The sequence below is a fragment of the Crocodylus siamensis genome, chromosome 10, assembly GCF_052110815.1.
Source record: "Crocodylus siamensis isolate JL-2025a chromosome 10, ASM5211081v1, whole genome shotgun sequence".
NCBI lineage: Eukaryota > Metazoa > Chordata > Crocodylia > Crocodylidae > Crocodylus > Crocodylus siamensis.
The window spans coordinates 27,722,700-27,740,700 of NC_143404.1; the positions used below are offsets into that span (position 1 = coordinate 27,722,700).

At 44.2% G+C, this 18,001-nt stretch overlaps 1 protein-coding gene across 2 annotated transcripts in view; it reads left to right on the plus strand.

The window, feature by feature from the left end:
* Positions 1–18,001, plus strand: part of RARS1 (arginyl-tRNA synthetase 1) — a 38,772-nt gene that overhangs the window by 17,660 nt on the left and 3,111 nt on the right. For both annotated transcript variants that reach the window (XM_090065305.1, XM_090065306.1), the window contains 9 exons: positions 2,080–2,191; positions 4,605–4,705; positions 5,906–6,027; positions 6,290–6,410; positions 6,740–6,869; positions 7,844–7,948; positions 9,456–9,634; positions 10,162–10,271; positions 16,576–16,681. In XM_090065305.1, coding sequence (XP_089921431.1) covers positions 2,080–2,191; positions 4,605–4,705; positions 5,906–6,027; positions 6,290–6,410; positions 6,740–6,869; positions 7,844–7,948; positions 9,456–9,634; positions 10,162–10,271; positions 16,576–16,681 — 1,086 coding nt within the window. The remainder of the gene's footprint in view (positions 1–2,079; positions 2,192–4,604; positions 4,706–5,905; positions 6,028–6,289; positions 6,411–6,739; positions 6,870–7,843; positions 7,949–9,455; positions 9,635–10,161; positions 10,272–16,575; positions 16,682–18,001) is intronic.

Below are 18,001 nucleotides of genomic sequence, written 5' to 3' on the forward strand. Positions count from 1 at the left end.
AGACTCGTTACGCATCTTTCTGGAATGGTTTCTTGTGGAATGCTAATGTCCTGCCAGGCACTGTGCTGGTATAAAGTCCACATGCTCCCCACCCCCAGGAGCGCATAGTTTATGGTTCCAGTTTTTAGTTGTTTCTTGTGGCAAGCCTGCTGCTTCTAACGTGTCTATTGCTGTATCACTCGAGTCCCAAGAACTGCCTCTTACAGAGGGAACGTTGTAGACTGCTACTGTCGGGCACGGACATGGATTTGACTCCTGGGCAACACTAATACGTGCCAGCCGGCAGCCTCTCCATTTGACCTGCCAAGGCAGACACAGCCGTGACAAATGTGTTTTGTCTTCCCTGGAGCCCATTAGCATATTCTAACTGGGGCCTCAGCCAGAAGCACTTCTTATTTCTTAGTCGCAGCTACAAAGTACTGCATTAATGAAGACCTACCATCCTTTACTGATTCAAGATTTGTCTCCCTTATTTTTGGAACCTTGTCTCTCTCTGGCGTTGATGAAAGTTATTGCCTGTGAAAAGACAATATTTTCTTGCTTGGTTTTCAGCCTTAGCCAGCCCATATTAGATCAGTTGTATCATAAATTGCAGTATTGTACATGTGAAGCTGTCACATTTCATGGAACACTGGAAGTTAAAAATGTAAGCAACCAGGAGCCTAGAGACCAAATCACTGTGAAAAAATAAATCTTACAGCCTTGACATAAATCTGTGCTTACCCTGCAGGGTCACAGGGGTTTCCAAAACACCTCAGAATGACAGCAAAACACCCAGCTCCATGGACCTCATTTTATGGCAGATTTTACACAGTATCAATTCATAGTTTTTGTACAACCAACTGATTTATCTTCCAGAATCGGAGGCAAATTTAAACACTAGGGCAGTGCTAAACAAGGGGTGATTTTTAAGGTTCAGAGAAAGGTATGTGTTAAGACACTGGGGAAGCTGGAGATGTTTTTCCAGCCCAAGTATAACCTTTACATTTCAATATCTACAAATATAGTTTTAAAACACAATAGCACTTTTTTCTTATGGAACTCTTCATAGACTACTACAAAACTGCCCAGTTTCCTGTTGTCACATAAATCAGAATATCATTTGCAGTACTTGGTGGCAGTCCTGCCTCACAGAGTGAGGTATTGGTTATATAAGGTTAAAATCATAATACAAATAAAAACATATATTTTCTTTCCTTTGTTACAAATATCACTGTTGGTCATCAAAAACTGAACACTGTAAAATTCAGATGTCAGTGTTTTAAGTTGGATCATAACTGTACTTGGGACATAAGTACTCCAAGGTTTTAAACACCTGCATGTAGTTGCAACCAAGACCTTGCCCATGTTAGGATAAGGTATGGTTTCTTTTAAAATGTAATTAGTTAACTTGACACACCCTGAAAAGTTAGATTTTAAACTATATCCTGGTGGGAATTGAGGTTATATATTAAGACCTAGCTAACTTGAATAAAGAAAAACCTGCATTTTCCCCAGTAGTCTGAGCACTGGGAATATTCAGAAGCCGCCATGAAGAATTTCTGGGTCCTCAGAGCTGGATAAAATGCTTTCTAGAGATGCATAGCATGTATATTAACATTGTATGTGTGTGTGTATGTATGTGTGTGTATATAGACAGATAGATCTATATAGATCTATGTCTCTCTCTATATATATTCTCATATACTAATGCATATTCGGTTTTGAGCAGTGTGAAAACAGGCTGCAAGTCTGTTGTGTACACTGAGCGAAGATAAACAATAGCACTAGTCTTTTGTGTACGTCGCAGTTTAATTTTCATTAGCACATTTCTGCATTGTAAAGCTCTAACATCACAAGGCCATGTTATGGTCCCAGATGCCATAGTTCTTAGGCTCAGAGCTTGTAAGGGCTTTTCAGTGAACACAGTAGTATCAGAAGTGGTGTGCTTGTAGAACCAAGCTCTCAATATTTCACCAAGATTGATAAACACAAGGAATTCAGTGGATCATGTCATTGAGGGATCAGTTGAAACTGTATTTTGATTTCCAGTTGATGAATCAGGGTTAGTCTCTACTGACCCTTTAATTTCTGTTTCAGATGCTACAGAAAACCAAGGAACAGAAAGTGAACCCAAGAGAGATTGCTGATAACATAGTGAAAAACATCCCTGATAATGAATGCATTGCAAAGGTTGAAATTGCTGGACCTGGTATGATCATTCTTTTTTATTTTTTTATTTTTATTTTTTTTATTTATTTATTTTTTTTACACATCTATTGAACTTTTTAAGACTGATAATTCAGATGTTATGGTGAGTAGCAGAAAAGGAATCAAAATCCAGTTTGGTTATATTTATAAAGTTAAAAAAATAATTAAAATTTGGATTAAATTCAGGTTTCTTGATTGCCTTTACAGTGTAATATATTGGGAACAGCATTTGTATTGGAGTAATTCCTGACGTCCTGTCCCCATTGAAATCAATAGGAGTCTTACAAGTTGACGGCTGTCCGTGATAAAAATTACCACCATAGTTGGCATCTTTTGTTGGGTGTTGGAGCAGAGTCTGAGACTCTGAACAGGCCTGGACCCTGGACTTACCCTTTGAGGAGGTCTTTCCAGGTCAGAGTTAAAATGCAACAGAGCAATGCAGCTGGAAAGCATTGCAGTTGTGTTGGTCCTACTGTTCCTGGCCTGTGAAGGAATGGAAGACTTGAGTTTCCCCTGATCTCAATCTGACTTCTCTCAGATGTACTAAGTTCACTTAATAAAGTTCAGGGATTTGGCAGATGCAATAGAAGGAGACACTCTGATAGTCCTGCAGTGCAGTAAAATCCAAATACTTCTGCAAATTCGACCTTTTATTAAACATGGTCTGACATGCTTAATTTTTATTAGAGGTCTGGGAGTACAATTGGCAATACATGTATATAGCAAGACCTAGTCCTGCAAGCATGTATGTATATATCTCTCGATTATGTGCACATAGAGTTAATAGTTGCAAGTCACAGAAAAAGGTAAACGTACTTTCCTCCAGTGTTTTCCTGGTGAATGCAAATAACCCATAACAATTTATATAAATGGCCCAGCCAGTAGTCTGAGAGGTATTGTTAAATCTTTCTGGTAAACAGTTTCTTATAAATTGATAAATTATAATTTTCAGGAGGAAGGATGGCCCAGTGATAAAGATATCAGGATAGATCCCTGACCTTCACTACTTCTGACATCCCCTATGACTTTGAGCAGGTCGCTTAATCTCTTTCTCTGGGACTCAAGGATGACATGTGGACATTGCAGATTGCACCAATTACTTGTAGGGGGTACACTGATAAAGATTTGCTTGACCAATACTGATTATTAACCAGTCATATTGGCTGATACTGGTAGCTGATATGCAACCCTGTAGCGTGGAAAGCAGCTCCCTGCCAAAAAGTCTGTGAGGGGGAAGGGGTATAGGGGCAGGAAAAGTGTGGGGGGCCAAATTGAGGCCCCACAGTGGGGCAGAGACAGCCACTGCCTACCCAGGGCAGTGAATGTGAACCCACTGGGAGAGGGGCAGAGCCATGAGCGGTTCATCTGGGGGGCGGCTGCCTGCTGCTGCACGTACCCCATGAGGGGCATGTGCCCTCCAGATCGGTGCATGGGGTGAAGGTGGCCTGCCTGCAGCAGGCTCGGGACCAAGGGCTACACTGGCCTCTTCCTCGCTGAGGGCCTGGGCCGGGGCTGTGCTGGGCCGGGGCTGTGCTCGGGGCAGGTAGCAGCAGTGCTGGGAAGGGTGACTACAAGGAATTTTGGGGTGACTGTAGCCCACCCCATAGACCTTCCAGCATTGCTGCTGCCCCATCCTCCCCTCCAGGAAGAGGGCAGCACAGCCTCTGGCCCCGAGCCTGCTGCAGGCAGTCTGCCCTCGACCTGTGCTCAAATCTGGGGCGGGGGGGGCCAAACATGCCCCCATGCCTCCCCTGGTGGGTATGCAGTGGCAGAGAACCACCTCCTCCCCTTCCTTCGCACCCTTCAGATGAGCTGCTTATGGCTCCACCCTGCTTCTGGCGGGGTCATGTTCACTGCCTTCGTTTGGCAGCGCCTGCCCCAGCCCCTGCCCTACTCCCGCCCTCACCTTGGGGGCCTTGATCTGCCCCTTCTCTCCCCCATGCTCCTTCCTGCCAACAGACTTACGAGCAGGGCACTGTTATTCAAGTTGTCGTGCTGCATTCCTGGCTATGGGCGTGCTGCAGCTGCATGTATGAATATAGCATTTATTGGTAACATTATTGGGTACACCAACCAAAAAAAGCCAATTGCTGATAATGTTAATTTTCCTTTAATCAGTGCCAATCTGTTATGAACTGATATATCAGTGCACCTCTAATTACTTGTAATCCACAGCTCCTCTAACACCATCAAAACCAACCTTATATTAGTATGATGAGCAGAAAATGAGTGAATCATCTTTTGGGTGATCACTTCTCCTCCTGTTACAGAAATTTTCTGTTTGTTTTTTTTTAAGTTAATTTTCATTATAGTCTTCTTCTCATTCATGGGAACATTTGTTATTGCTCGAAGTGAAATGTCTTTCCCAGGGCACTTTTGTAGCACCAGTGATGACTCTGTTTTTTCCTCCAAAGGTTTTATTAATGTCCATTTGAGAGAGGATTTTGTCTCCAAACAGCTGAGCAATCTACTGGTGAATGGAGTTCAACCACCAGCCATTGAAAAAAGAAAAAGGGTAGGCTAGTAAACATCCACTCAACTGTCAACGTTGCCATTAAGCCAACAACAGATGCTGAAAAATAATTACAGTTGTGATTTTATTTGGTTTATATGCATTTTCCCATTGGATCTGTTTCTTAAAAGCAGCAGGGGTGAACATGTTTTTGATTACTTAAAGGCTTGTTTATAGGTGTGTGAGCATCGAAAGAGTTTTAACTTTTTTATGACAGAATGAGATGAGCCTCGAGGAGTTCTAGAGTCTGGTTTTCAGATGGGTACACAATTGCACAGTGAATGCTGTTATGAGCACAGGGTTTGAGCTTACCCATGTGGCCTGCTCTTTATAAGGCTCCAGGTACACACTACACATGAGATGTGATTAACCAGTTAACTATGTCTTAAGTAGTTACCCACCCACACATTAATGAAATTAATTGCATGGTAAAACAAGGAATACACTACAAAATTATCACACAAAATATGTGTAATAACTTTATGGCTGGTTCCTATCCATTAATTGAACATGTGGCCATGCATACTGGGGCTCCCAACATCCAGAGTTCATGGGAGCCCTTGACTCCTATGTGCTCCTGAGGCAGAAAGTGCCAGTCAGCTGATTGCCACTCCTGCCCTCAGGTGAAGGGTTCCAATGGGCCCCCAAAGCTGAGAGCTGCAATTAGCTGTTGCTTCTAGCCGCCTTGATTCGTTCCCCACCTTCCTTGCTGGAAACAACAACAAATTGGGGCTCCCAGCTTTGGGGCATAGCTGGAGTCAAGGGCTCCCCTACACACTTGCGGATGGCACCTCTGATCAACCACGTGCCTACAAGGCTAGGACCTGTCAGCTGATGGGTTCCCACCCGTGGGAGCTTGCTACTTGTTGGTGCAGGGGGATTCTGATCCTGGACTTCCCCTGCTCCAACAATACGACACCATGGGATCTGATGCTCTGTCCCACAGTCACACCTCCTGCCAGGCATATGTGGCATGGCAGGAAGTGCAATTGTAGAGATCATACATCAGATCTCACTATGCCTTTAATTACATGTTTGCCCTGGGGCCCAAATCATGGGCAGACATTGTCATTGCATTGAGTCATCAGACATAAGAAGTACTTACATGCATGTAACTTTGAAAAGGTTGCAGTTACAGCAGTATACTGTATGGCATGGCATTTAGTAATATTTCTTTCTATTCATCCTTTTCCCCTCTCCAAGGTGGTGGTTGACTTCTCCTCCCCTAACATTGCCAAAGAGATGCATGTTGGTCACCTGCGGTCAACCATTATTGGAGACAGCATGTGTCGCCTGTTTGAGTTTGTGGGATATGACGTTCTGAGGTAAGAGCTGCCAAGCTTATAATGTAGGTTGATAAAAGAATATCTGTCCATGGGCTCGGGTAGCCTGGACATAATTTAAAAAATACTTCCGTACATAATACCCTAGATGCAGTAATAGCCTAAGTACAATTTGGTGCAATCCACTGTCAGCAATCTTGTCTCTGCTTGACTAACAAATCTTCATTTCACCTGTTTTACCTTTGTTTTCTAGCATAATATGTATTTCTTCTCATAAATTTAATGCTGTGTAATTGTTGTCCAGGTTAAACCATTTAGGAGACTGGGGCACCCAGTTTGGAATGCTCATTGCTCACCTCCAAGATAAATTTCCAGATTACCTGACTGTTTCACCACCGATTGGGGACCTTCAAGCTTTTTACAAGGTAATTTTAGCTCTTATATCCATTTTTTTCCCCTTTTATTTTTAAATCAAACAATTTGAGTCCTTCGTAAACTACCAATGGAACGTTGTTGAAACAAAAAGGGTTTATTTAATTCAGTTTATTAAGGTAGAAAAGAATTGCTTATTATGCCTTGATATTTCATGAAGTATTGCATTTGGTTTGGAAGACTATGTGCTATTGAAACTTTTGAGTTTGGTTGATTTGTCTATTCAGCCATCCTGCTTGTTTCTAGAACATGCAAGTTAGCCTTAAGGTAGTATCAAAAATAGTGGAGAAAAAGTCTTTCTCATGTATTATTTTTAACTTAGGAATCTAAAAGGAGATTTGACACGGAGGAGGAATTTAAAAAACGTGCCTACCAGTGTGTTGTGCTACTACAGAGCAAAAACCCAGACTTCATTAAAGCCTGGAAACTCATCTGTGATGTATCTCGGAAAGGTGACCTTCAAAATTGGTGTCTGTTTCTTTTAAACTGGTGTTTGTTTTAAGTGGATATTTTTTGCAGATTTGCCTGAGTTGTAATTTTTTGGTAATCTGTTAAATTGATTGGAATAGAAAAAGCCATTGGACAGAGGAGGGTTTATTCTGTAGAACTCTTAGCCTGTTGTAACTTTGTAGTCACAAAGTTATCCTTCACATGAGTACACAGATTCTCCCAAAACAATGGTATGAATTTCACCCTCGGGAGTTTTTGGATCAGTTGGAGCTGTCTGAAAAGGTTTTTATCTAAAACAACACTGCTCTCGTTAATGCAGAGGTAGGGTAACTTCTAGGTGTTTGGGGTGATGTTTGTTTAAGATTTACTTAGTCACTTCCAAGAAATTCCTAAAAAGAAATCCTGATGTGTTCCTGCATTTGCTCTGGGTTTTAGAGTGCAGCACAATCAGAAAAACTTTAACTTCTGCCAGTTTCAGCATTGCTTACGTGTGGCTTCACCTCTCTGACCTCAACGTAATATGGGCTCAGAAAATTAACATGCATCCCTCATTATCATAGTGTCTGAGTCACTCCGTGTTCATCAGTGAATTCATCCTTGTTCATCAGTGAATTCGTCCTCACCACAGTGCTGTACAGGATGGTTTAGATGAGCCTGATCCTGCTTTAAGCAGGGGGTTGGACTAGATGCCCTCCTGAATTCCTTCCAACTGTATCTTTCTATGATTGTATAAGGAGATACAGTAAGTCTGTTTCACAGATTGGAAATGAGGCACAGAGAAGGAAGGACTTACCCAACATCATAGGTTCTCTGTGCATTGAAAATTGAGCTCTGGAGCCCTGGTCCAATGGCTGAGCCATAGGGCTTTCTGCCTTTTCTTTTAATCATGTTAAGAGGTCTCTTTGCTTGTAGCTTTAAATGACCAGAGTCTTTAGTGTTTAATCTTATTAATGTTCTGTCTGTTTTTCTAATTCAGAGTTCCAAAAAATCTACGACTCCTTGGACATTACACTAATAGAAAGAGGGGAATCCTACTATCAAGATATGATGAAAGACATTGTGCAAGAATTTGAAGAAAGAGGTAATGTTCAAAAGTGAGATCACTTCTTTTTCTGTTTAAGCGAAGGAGTGAATGTCTAATTTGTTTAGAGACATGTGTAAGACAGAAGTTCCTGAAACTGGGCACTCTGTTTTGTCCTGCTTCTCTTCCTCTTCTTTATTGTATATAGAAAAGATTGTTCTTCTGAGGGATACATAATATAAATTAAACCCTTGTATTTGTCATTGTGACCAGTCTGAATGGCTGGTGCTGGTGCAGAAAGGCAGCGAACCTACATCTAGTGCATTGCTAAGAGTTAGAATGTAGCACTGCCAAGAATTAGGTTTCCACAGGATTAAGATAGTCAAATATCTTAACCATCATGACAGAGATATGGCCCATCTTCCCAGATAGGTCCTAAAACAGTTTTATCATAGTAAAGCTGCAGAGGGCTGACATGTTGTGGTGAGCCTGTGAGAGACAACACATCATGGTGAGAATGTATGCTCCCAGCTCTCACTGACAGTAGTCAGCATGGAAAAAAAATGGACTTCAGATAGCCTTCCAGGTACAGGAGATTATCTTCTTCCTAGACAGACTAATCCCCTGTACCTGGAAGGCAGATTTCTCACTAGACTTATCAGTCGTCAGTTTTTGGCCTTCCGTGGGCACTAGGTAGCCACACTTCTGGTCTCACTTAGAACACCTGCATAGAATAATAGAAAAGTAGAGCTGCAAGGGACATTCAGAGGTCACCTAGTCCAACCTTCTCCTTGAGGCAGGATCTTCCCTATCCAGACCATCCTATACAAGTCCTTGTCTAACCTGTTGCTAAAACTACACAATCCGCCCTATCTCACACTTACAATGCTTATTTCCCAAAGACACCAAAAGCACCTTATTTTCCACAGGTAAAGCAGGGGGACAAATTGCAGTCAGTGTCCTGATGTATGGGTTTTTTAAATGTATTTGAGAGATCCAAGGAAAAAGGCCATTGTTGCTCTGTTGGGTTCCACATGTTGCCTCTTCTTCACTGACCCTGCAAATGCTCTTTTCATTGCAGCGCTGGTACCTCCTAATATTAGAGTGCTTGTTCCCTAGCCAAACCAGGTCTTTATAAACCCATGTTTTGTGAGAGAATACCAATTGATTGATTCTTTTCTTTTTAGCAATTGATATAATGAATCAATCAGAGCCTCTCATTTAGAATACAGCTTTAGAATACAGAATATAGCTTTAGAATACAGTAACTCTTCCTTTTACAGCAGTGATTCTTAACCAGTGTCACAACCAGAGATTTCAAATTGGAATCTGTAGTGTTAAAACCACTTTTTGAATTGGTCTCTCTGAGTTCTTTGAAACAAAAAAAATGCTCTATTGCTTTTCTGTGGTCAAAATTGAGTAAAAACAAAGAACTGACATTTTCTCACGGGTGCCTTGAGTCTCAAATGGTTGAGAACCATTGATTTTACAGCATCCAATAGTTTGCATATTTCTGCACATCTGCTTTTCTCAGTGTTTGCTGGTAAATGATGGTGTCTCTCTCTAGGATTTGTGCAAGTGGATGATGGACGAAAGATTGTGTTTGTCCCAGGATGTTCTGTTCCCTTAACAATCATGAAATCTGATGGAGGTTTCACATATGACACATCTGACTTAGCTGCACTTAAGCAAAGGCTGTTTGAGGAAAAAGCTGATATTGTTGTTTATGTGGTGGACAGCGGCCAGGTAAGGTTGCAGACTTTTGCTGTTAGCTCTTCTATCATTCAGTAGCTTTGGGGATCAGAAATCTGATTAGGTGAGCACTGCAACTCCAGCCTGAGGGGGTAGTGACTAAAAACTGTAACCATCTGTTTGGTTTTATTGTGTGAAATGATTAGGTAGTTTCATCCCAGATCCCGATGCTCTGTTGTGCATATCACAGATTTCCTTCCTTCCTCCCTCCCTTTTAGCTTCTTGGCAGTTTCATCAGAGTTGTGTCTAAGTGTCCTGTGCAAAAAACTGGGCAGGGAAGTATTGACATATCCTGAAAATCAGAAAAGCTGGCAAAAGCAGGTGACTACTACAGATGACTGCTGCTTACCATTATGAGAGTTCTGTAAATGAGTCTAACAGTAGAAATAAGTGGTTTAAGAAATCTTGTTTTTCCTTTCTAACTTCATGCTGGGCACAAAAGCAAAACCTGCACTATACACTTGATAGCAAAATGATGCATGGAAAATGCAGGTGGTCACTCATTGTAATTTGTTTTGCAGTCAGTGCACTTACAAACAGTGTTTGCAGCAGCTCAGATGATTGGCTGGTATGATCCTAAAGTGACCAGAGTAGTCCATGCTGCCTTTGGAGTGGTGCTGGGAGAAGACAAGTAAGTATCTGAAGTGACCCTTTCTTGTTATGTTTAATGGATGCTTTGATTGCCTATTACAGACTATTTCAGCATTGCATGGCACAGAAATAAGTCAGGCTTTATTGTAGTTCTCAGTATCTGATTCCACTGGAGAAATAGAGAGAGATCCTGTTAAAGAAATTCCAGTATTGGACTAGGATTTGCAAGAAGCAAATTTGGCTTTACGTGTTGACATCTAAAATAATTCATTTGTTACTCCTGATATAATACACTTCCATATCTTTTGTTGTCCATTCTATGAAAGCGCATGATCTGTCTGGAATTGGAATAGGTTGGTGTTTCTGAAAAAAGCCATCCTCCCTGCTTATTGAGCCAACCAACTCTGCCCTCTTTCCTATGAAAATGATGCCATAAGATTTTTAGTGCAATTCATGTTTGCAAGAGTTGTTTTTAAAATATCATTTTCAATGATAAAGTAACTGCAAAATGAGTAAAGATAAATGTTTTATGTAAAACCATAGATCATTTGTTCTGGCTTGGTTGTGGTTTTAGATAAAATAATCTATTGTGGAGAACGTAGTACATTCGAAAGCAAATTTCTGTGTCCTTTGTTTATGATATGTTAACTGTGAGGCCAGAATTGTTCAGCACGTTTCCCACTGTGAAGGTGCTATGTAGTTTGGCCCTTTTGCCATCCCATTGTACCTTCCTGCTATAATTCTCAAATATATGTATGTGATCCTTCCCAAGAGTCACTAATTAATCTCAGTGTGACCTGAAATTTCATTCCTCTATTTCACAATTACATATTGCGTGATTATTAGGCCTGTGCAAACAGGGAATTGTTCAGTTCAGAGTCAGAGATTCGGATTGGCTGGGGAGAGGCAGGCGCAGCCAGGCAGCTGCAGGTTCCCCCACAGCTCCTTCAGCTGTGCCTGCCTGTCCCTGGGACGGGGGGAGCTCTGGGAGAAGGCCCAATGGCTGCCATGCCCAGCCCCACCCACCCCCAGCCTCTCTCCCTGCACTTTAAAACAAAAAAAAAAGACTGACAATCACTGGCTGCAGCAGCAGGGATCAGGGCCTCTGAGGGCTCATGGCAGAGCCTCACGGGGCAGTGGGGGTCGCCCCCCTGCCTGACCGCTGTGCAGCAGCTGCCCCATGGTGCTGCTGACTGCTGCTGCTGACTGCTGCAGCTGCCTCAGCTGCCAGGCAGCACATGGCGCCCTGCCAAACTGCACTGCACCATGCCAGAGCCGGTGAGTGTGAGGCTTTTTTTTTAAGTCAGGCAGGACGGCCATGGGGGCTTCTCCCACAGCTCCTCTGACTGTACCTGCTTCTGCCCCAAAGAGGGGAGCCGTGGTGGCTATGTGCTGCTGCTGCTTGCCCAGCCAACGTAGGGGGGGCATGGTGCAGGTGCAGCTCACTCCAGGCATAGCCCCAGCTCCCAGTGCTGCTGCGCCCGGATCCCATGCTTGCCCCGGTCCCCTCCCTGAGTAACGCACCTCACCCCTGCCCCAGCTGGGCAGCTTGTCCCAGCCCCAGCCCCAATCCTTCCCTCCCTCCTCCCCCCATCTCAACAGACGTACCAGCTGGACGCAGCCGTCACCTGCTGGTTTAGTCTATGGCCAAATCTCCTAAGCAGCCAAATCTTTCTCCAAAGCTTTTCTGAATTGATTCAGATGCTTTGAATTGATTTGGAGCTTTTGATTGGTCTCCCGATCTAAATTCAGATTCAGTCCCTGAATCCAGTCGAATCTCCTCCAAATCGAATTGGCTACCGAAGCTTCGCTTAGCCGTAATGATTATGACTCTGTTGTGAAAACCACATCACAGAGAAGTGCTCAACTGTTGAAATGGGTGGCTTGGATTCCCCTGCAGGCTATGTACCCTCTCTGACTTACCTTTCTGGGCTCCTTGGTTGATGAAGGTTCCATCTCTGTTTTTCTTCTTCTTCTTCCCCTCCTGACTGCATGGATGGCTTTAAATGGGTGTTATTGCCCTATGTCTCAAGGTGTGTTGCTCATTGCTCTCTCTGGATCTTGTACTGCTTTGCTGTGATACTGCAGTCAGATCCAAGAGCAGGGTGTAGCCACAAGTGTTCTGCTGCTGTTCCCCAGTTAATGTGAAGGATGTTTTGGAGCTGTTTGGCTGACTGTTGTCACTACTCTGCTGACTGTACATGACTGGACTGTAACCTTGTCATGGTGGAGAGGCTTGTGTGTTCTAATGACCCTCACAGCTATGTCGTGTGGAGTTTTGTACTCCTGGTAGGGTCTCCTATGGCGAACAGATCTGAAGTGAGGTCCCAGACTAAGCGTAGTCTAAACTCTTTAAGACCCCAGTGGCAGAACATGTGTGCTTGAGTACTAGGGCTGTGCGAAACACCATCATTTTGTTTTGATGTCCATTTCGAAGGGACAGTGTTTCATTTCATTGTTTTGTTTTGTTTCGAAGCACTGTCCCATTTTGTTTAGTCAAAACTGTTTTGCTGTTTCGATGAGTTTTGCCAATAGGCTATAATGGGGAGTCATGAAAAAGCCTATAACTTGCCTGATTTGGATGAAAATTGCAGGGGTGGTAGCCCCTTCTAAGGACATAAAGCCTGCCAAGTTTCAAGGAGATAGAGGTAGAGTCTTTTGGGAAACTGCACCTCAAACTGTTCAAAGCAAAAGTCCTGATGCTTGCTGGCAGCGCCAGCCTCCTCTCATCCAGTGCACAGATCTGGGGCCCACACCCTGAGAGGACTGCGCCGGACTCCTCCCAGGAGCGTGAGCCCCCGGATCTGCGCCCCAGATGAGAGAAGGCTGCTGCTGCCACCAGGGACTCCTCTCATCTGGCACGCAGATCTGGGGGCTCATGCCCCCGGGAGGAGTCCAGCACAGCCCCACAGCTCTCCTGGGGTTGTAGGCCTCCAGATCTACACGCCGGATGAGAGGAAGCTGCCACTACTGCCTATGATCGGTACTGAAGCCAAGTAAGCCTGGCTTCAAAACTCAAAACGTTTCGAGTGCCCTTGTTTCATTCCAAAGCTGTTTTGAAGCTTTTTGTTTCATTTCAGTTTTGCTGGTTTGAGCTTGAAACGTGTCATAACAGCTTTGAAATGAAACACCTGGCGAAATGTTGCACAGCCCTATTGAGTACTTCCTGGTTCTCTGCAGTGGAGAAGGCAGGTGAGGGCTGCTGTGGGGTGGAGATCTCTAGTTGTCTTGGACAGGAACAGTGATGTCTGGGAGACCCTAGTCACAAATCTGACATAGGTAGCGGTTCTGTGATGGTTGTTTTGCACTTATCAAGACAGAAGTACAATCTGGCAGCTGCAGCTGTGACTAAGCAGTCCTTTTTGTGATCCCCTCTGCTCACCCTAAATGGGGAAGGTGCAGGAAAAGGTGCCTTAAACATAGGCCGTCTCAACCCCCCTGGCTGGATTGCTCCATTCAGTAGGATCACTCTACTTGCGGCCAAAACCAACAAAACGAAGTACTGAAGTTCGCCCCGTGGAATGTCTGCACTTTCATGGACCCCCCCAAACAGTGAGCATCCTGAAAGGAGAACCACTGTGGTATCTAGAGATCTTGCAAGATATGACATTGATATTGCTTCCCTAAGTGAGGCCTGCTGGGCAGATGTAGCCACTTCTTCCTCCTTTCAGTTGGCCTTCATCTTTTTTTTGGAAAGGAAAGACACCTGAAAAGAGGTGCATTCTCAGGTTTGGTTTGCCATCAAGAACAAGATTGTCAACCAGCTATCAGAACTGCATGTGGGCATTAGCAAAGGCCTTATGACTCTCCACCTCAAGCTCAGTAACAACCAGTATGCTATGGTCATCAGTGTGTATGCCCCCGCACTTGATGATGAAGAAGTGAACAAGGAACATTTCTACCATGCTCTTGACAGTCCTGACTGCCACTGCCAAGGAAGAGAGCTCGTTCTAATAGTGACTTCAACACAAGAGTTAAACGACACGCTGAACTCTGGAGTGGCATCATTGGGAAAGAGGGAGTGGGGAAAGTCAAATCCAGTGGTATCTTCCTCCTCAGCAGATGTGCAGAGCATGACTTGCTCATCACGAATATGCTCTTCAGACAGTGACAAATGTAAGACCACTTGGAAATATCCACGCTTCAATGACTGGCACCTTCTTGACTATATTATTGTCAGAGTCCATGACCATACTGATGTCCATATCACTTGAGTCCTGAGAGGTACAGATGATTGCTGGACGGGCCAACATTTAGTCAGATCAATCCTGGGCATGCAGCTTGCACCACAACACCATAAACAACTGACTAAGGGAAGGGGGTTTGGGATGGGGGCAGCTGGTTCTGGTGCCAGGGCAGAACTGCGATCTGTAGTCTGCACGCTCTGGGCAGGGGTGCACAAGCAGGGGATCACAACCACCTGACTTAAGGAATGCCAACACTGACCATCTTCAAGAAAAGGGACAAGTCAGTGTGTGGGAACTACCAAGGCATTGCTCTCCTATCCGTTGCTGGGAAGATTCTTTCTTACATCCTTCTGAATTGCCTCTTCCCCCTTGCCAAAGATGTCCTTTCAGAATCTCAGTGTGGCTTTAGGTCATCTGGGGTACCAGCAACATAATTTTTGTTGTATGGCAGATGCAGGAGAAGTGTAAAGAGTAACACCGGGAGCTGTTCATGGCATTCTTTGACCTAACCAAGACCTTCAACTCCATCAATAGTGAAGCCTTATGGAAGGTGCTGGCTAGGTTTGGTTGTTCATGGAAGTTCATCAGTGTCCTCAGACTACTCCGTGATGTGTTGACCGCCGCAGTCCTTTGCAATGGATCAGAGGAAGACGACCCATTTACCACCTGTACTGGTGTCATTGCCCCAACCTTTTTTTCCATCTATCTTGCCGTGATTTTGATTCTCATCTGCAACCACCTTCCTCCCAGAATTGGGGTTTAGTATTGAATGGATGGTCAGCTTTTTCAACCTGCGGTACCTTGATAGCAAAACAAAAGTTACCAGGACTGGCATCACCAACCTTCAGTACACTGACAACTGTGTTATCCTCGTGCACACTGAGACTGATCTGCAGCCTACTCTTGACCTTTTCTCAAGTGCCTGTCACAGCCTGGGACTCTCCCTTAACATTGGGAAGATCAAGGGGCTCCATCAGCCTGCCCCATAAATTACCATCAAGCTGCTCCCCTCCCCCATAAATTACTGTTGGTGGAGAACCCCTGGAAAACACTGACCATTTTCCATACCTTGGCAGTCACCTCTCCCAGTCGGTCAGTCTTGGTGCAGAAACCGAACATAGGATTCACTGTGCCAGCGTATCCTTTCAGAAGCTGCTTTGTCATGTCTCTGCTGACCGAGATCTGCAGTTGGAAACTAAGGTCCTGGTCTATAATGTAGTGGTTATCCCCACACTTCTCTGTGTGAGAATGGGTGACATATCAAAGCAATCCTAAGCACCTGGAATGGTTCCATCAATGATGCCTTAAGGAAGATCCTTTGCATTAGATGGAAAGACCACTGCACCGATGCCAGCATCATCTCTGCAGCTAACATAACCAGAACTGAGGCAAAGGTCACAAAACATCAATTCCGCTGGCCTGGCCACTGTGTTCAGATGGCTGATGCTCATCTCCCGAAGTAAGTCTCCTTTTGTCAACTTAGTCATGGTAAGAGGACCCCTGGAGGACAGAGAAAGTGCTACAAAAACACCCTGAAAACGTACCTTAAGAAGGGTGGCATCAGCCCTACAAATTGGGAAGTGCTGGCTAGTAATAGGTCTCAGTGGCGCTGCACCATACATCAAGTTACAGTCCACTTCAAAGAGAACCGTCTTGCTCAGAAAACAAAGAAACGACCGAGGAGGAAGGAAAGCACACAACATCCCAGCCAACAGTTGTGCCCACCCCGCCCCCTAATAAAGGCACTGCTTTTTATATTTCTAGAAAAACTTGCAGAGCACGGATTGACTCCTCAGCCACTTTAAAACTCACCAGTAATCCCCCCCACCCCGAGCAGACATCACCCTCATATCAAGGAATAGCTGATTATTATTACATGAATGACTTCCAGAGGCCAATCAAAAAGCTTTCTGCCCAAGTAGTTTTATTATAGTGTCTGTGTAGAGATGCCTGTCTGTTGTGACAGGCTTAACTTGGGGATAGGACTGTTGGAATTTATAGCTGAATCCTTTTTAAATTATTAAGAAATGTGGTAGCTGAGATGCCTGTGAAGTGCTGCTGAACAGCTCAGTTCAGAGAGGCTGGTATGTGACCTTGGTTAGAAGATGTTGGGGTTTCTGTCCAGCTAAGCAGTGCCTTTTGTCCACATGCTTTCAGGAAGAAGTTTAAGACTCGTTCGGGGGACACAGTGCGACTCATTGATCTGCTGGACGAGGGACTGAAACGATCGATGGACAAACTGAAGGACAAGGAGCGAGACAAGGTAACTATGATAGGTTATTTTTCTGTCTTGTAAGCAGGTTCTGTGGTGTAGCATTTGACGTGTGCATGCATTTTAGGGCATGCCTATGCCATTTCCTTGGTGGCCAGAAACCAAGATCTTGAGAGCAGTGACTCTTGAGCTATCCTCATGATAATGTCCTGTGTCTCGGATGAGCGTGTGTGGAGCAGCAGCAGGTGGTTAGTGTGCTTAGCAGTGCATATTTCAATTTATTTTACTGCCCATAAATTGTTCTTGAGCTACTGTGCTCCTGCAGCTCCAAAATCTTGTAGCAGGCACTGAAGCCAATTACCAAAGGAGTTTGATCTACAGTTCTGAGTTACGAAGGGTTTCTTTGAGACTGCAGGCCTCTGTCAACCCAACTGCAGCACTGGCTGGTGATTGAGTTTTTTGAATTTGCAGTGATTTGGACATTTTATTGCTGGCTCCAGGGCAGTGGATCAGAAGATGAAAAATTTTTGTCTCTAGAACTGTTCTGCAGAAGCAGGCCTACCAGTGTCTGGCAGCCTTTTGCAGTGGGAGAGTTTTTCATAAGGACAAAGAGTGAGAGGGAGAGGAGATGGGGTAAGTGGAGAACAGAGGAAAGCCAACAAAGGATGTAGAGAGGGGGAAGCAGCTCCAGAACTTAGGACTGTTGTTTGGACAGAAATTCTCTAAGCAGAGGTAAGTGGCAGGTAGCTGAGGAGGTGTCTCAGGCAGACACAGGCATGCTAAAAGAAGCAGCCATCTTTGTTGTTGTACAACTGCAGTGTCAGAATGATGGCGCCCTGGGGACAGGCCAGACCACTTGATTATGATGGGTCCTTGTCTTACAGCCCTACTCTGTGATTTCTATGAATGCACTTGGGGAACATAAACTCCTTCTCCAGTTGAAGACAGCTGATTGCCCAAAGATCCAGCAGGTGGTGGTAGAACACAAACTGTTGATGTGCAGTGTTGAGGCCAGGCAGCTTTCTCTGCCTTACTGAGCAGTGATGTTTGTTGATACTGAACTTAATTCCCTAACGAGATGAGCTCCACTGGGGTGGTTATGGAGGCTGTACAACACACATACAGTGCGTTTAAAATGGCTCAAACCTTTCTTCCCCCAGAATTAGCTATGCGGTTCAATTTCTGTGGGTTAGAGTTATTCAGTAAGATGATTCATTATTCCAAAGAGCCTTCTGTTAGAGTTAGAACAAGTTGCCATGAGACTCCTAGACTGCAGAAGTTAGCTCTTCTAGCCTAGAAGGTGCTTCAACAACACGTTACACAGCAAGCTATGCAAAGCAGTGCCATTTTGAAGAAAATGCAAGCTCTTGA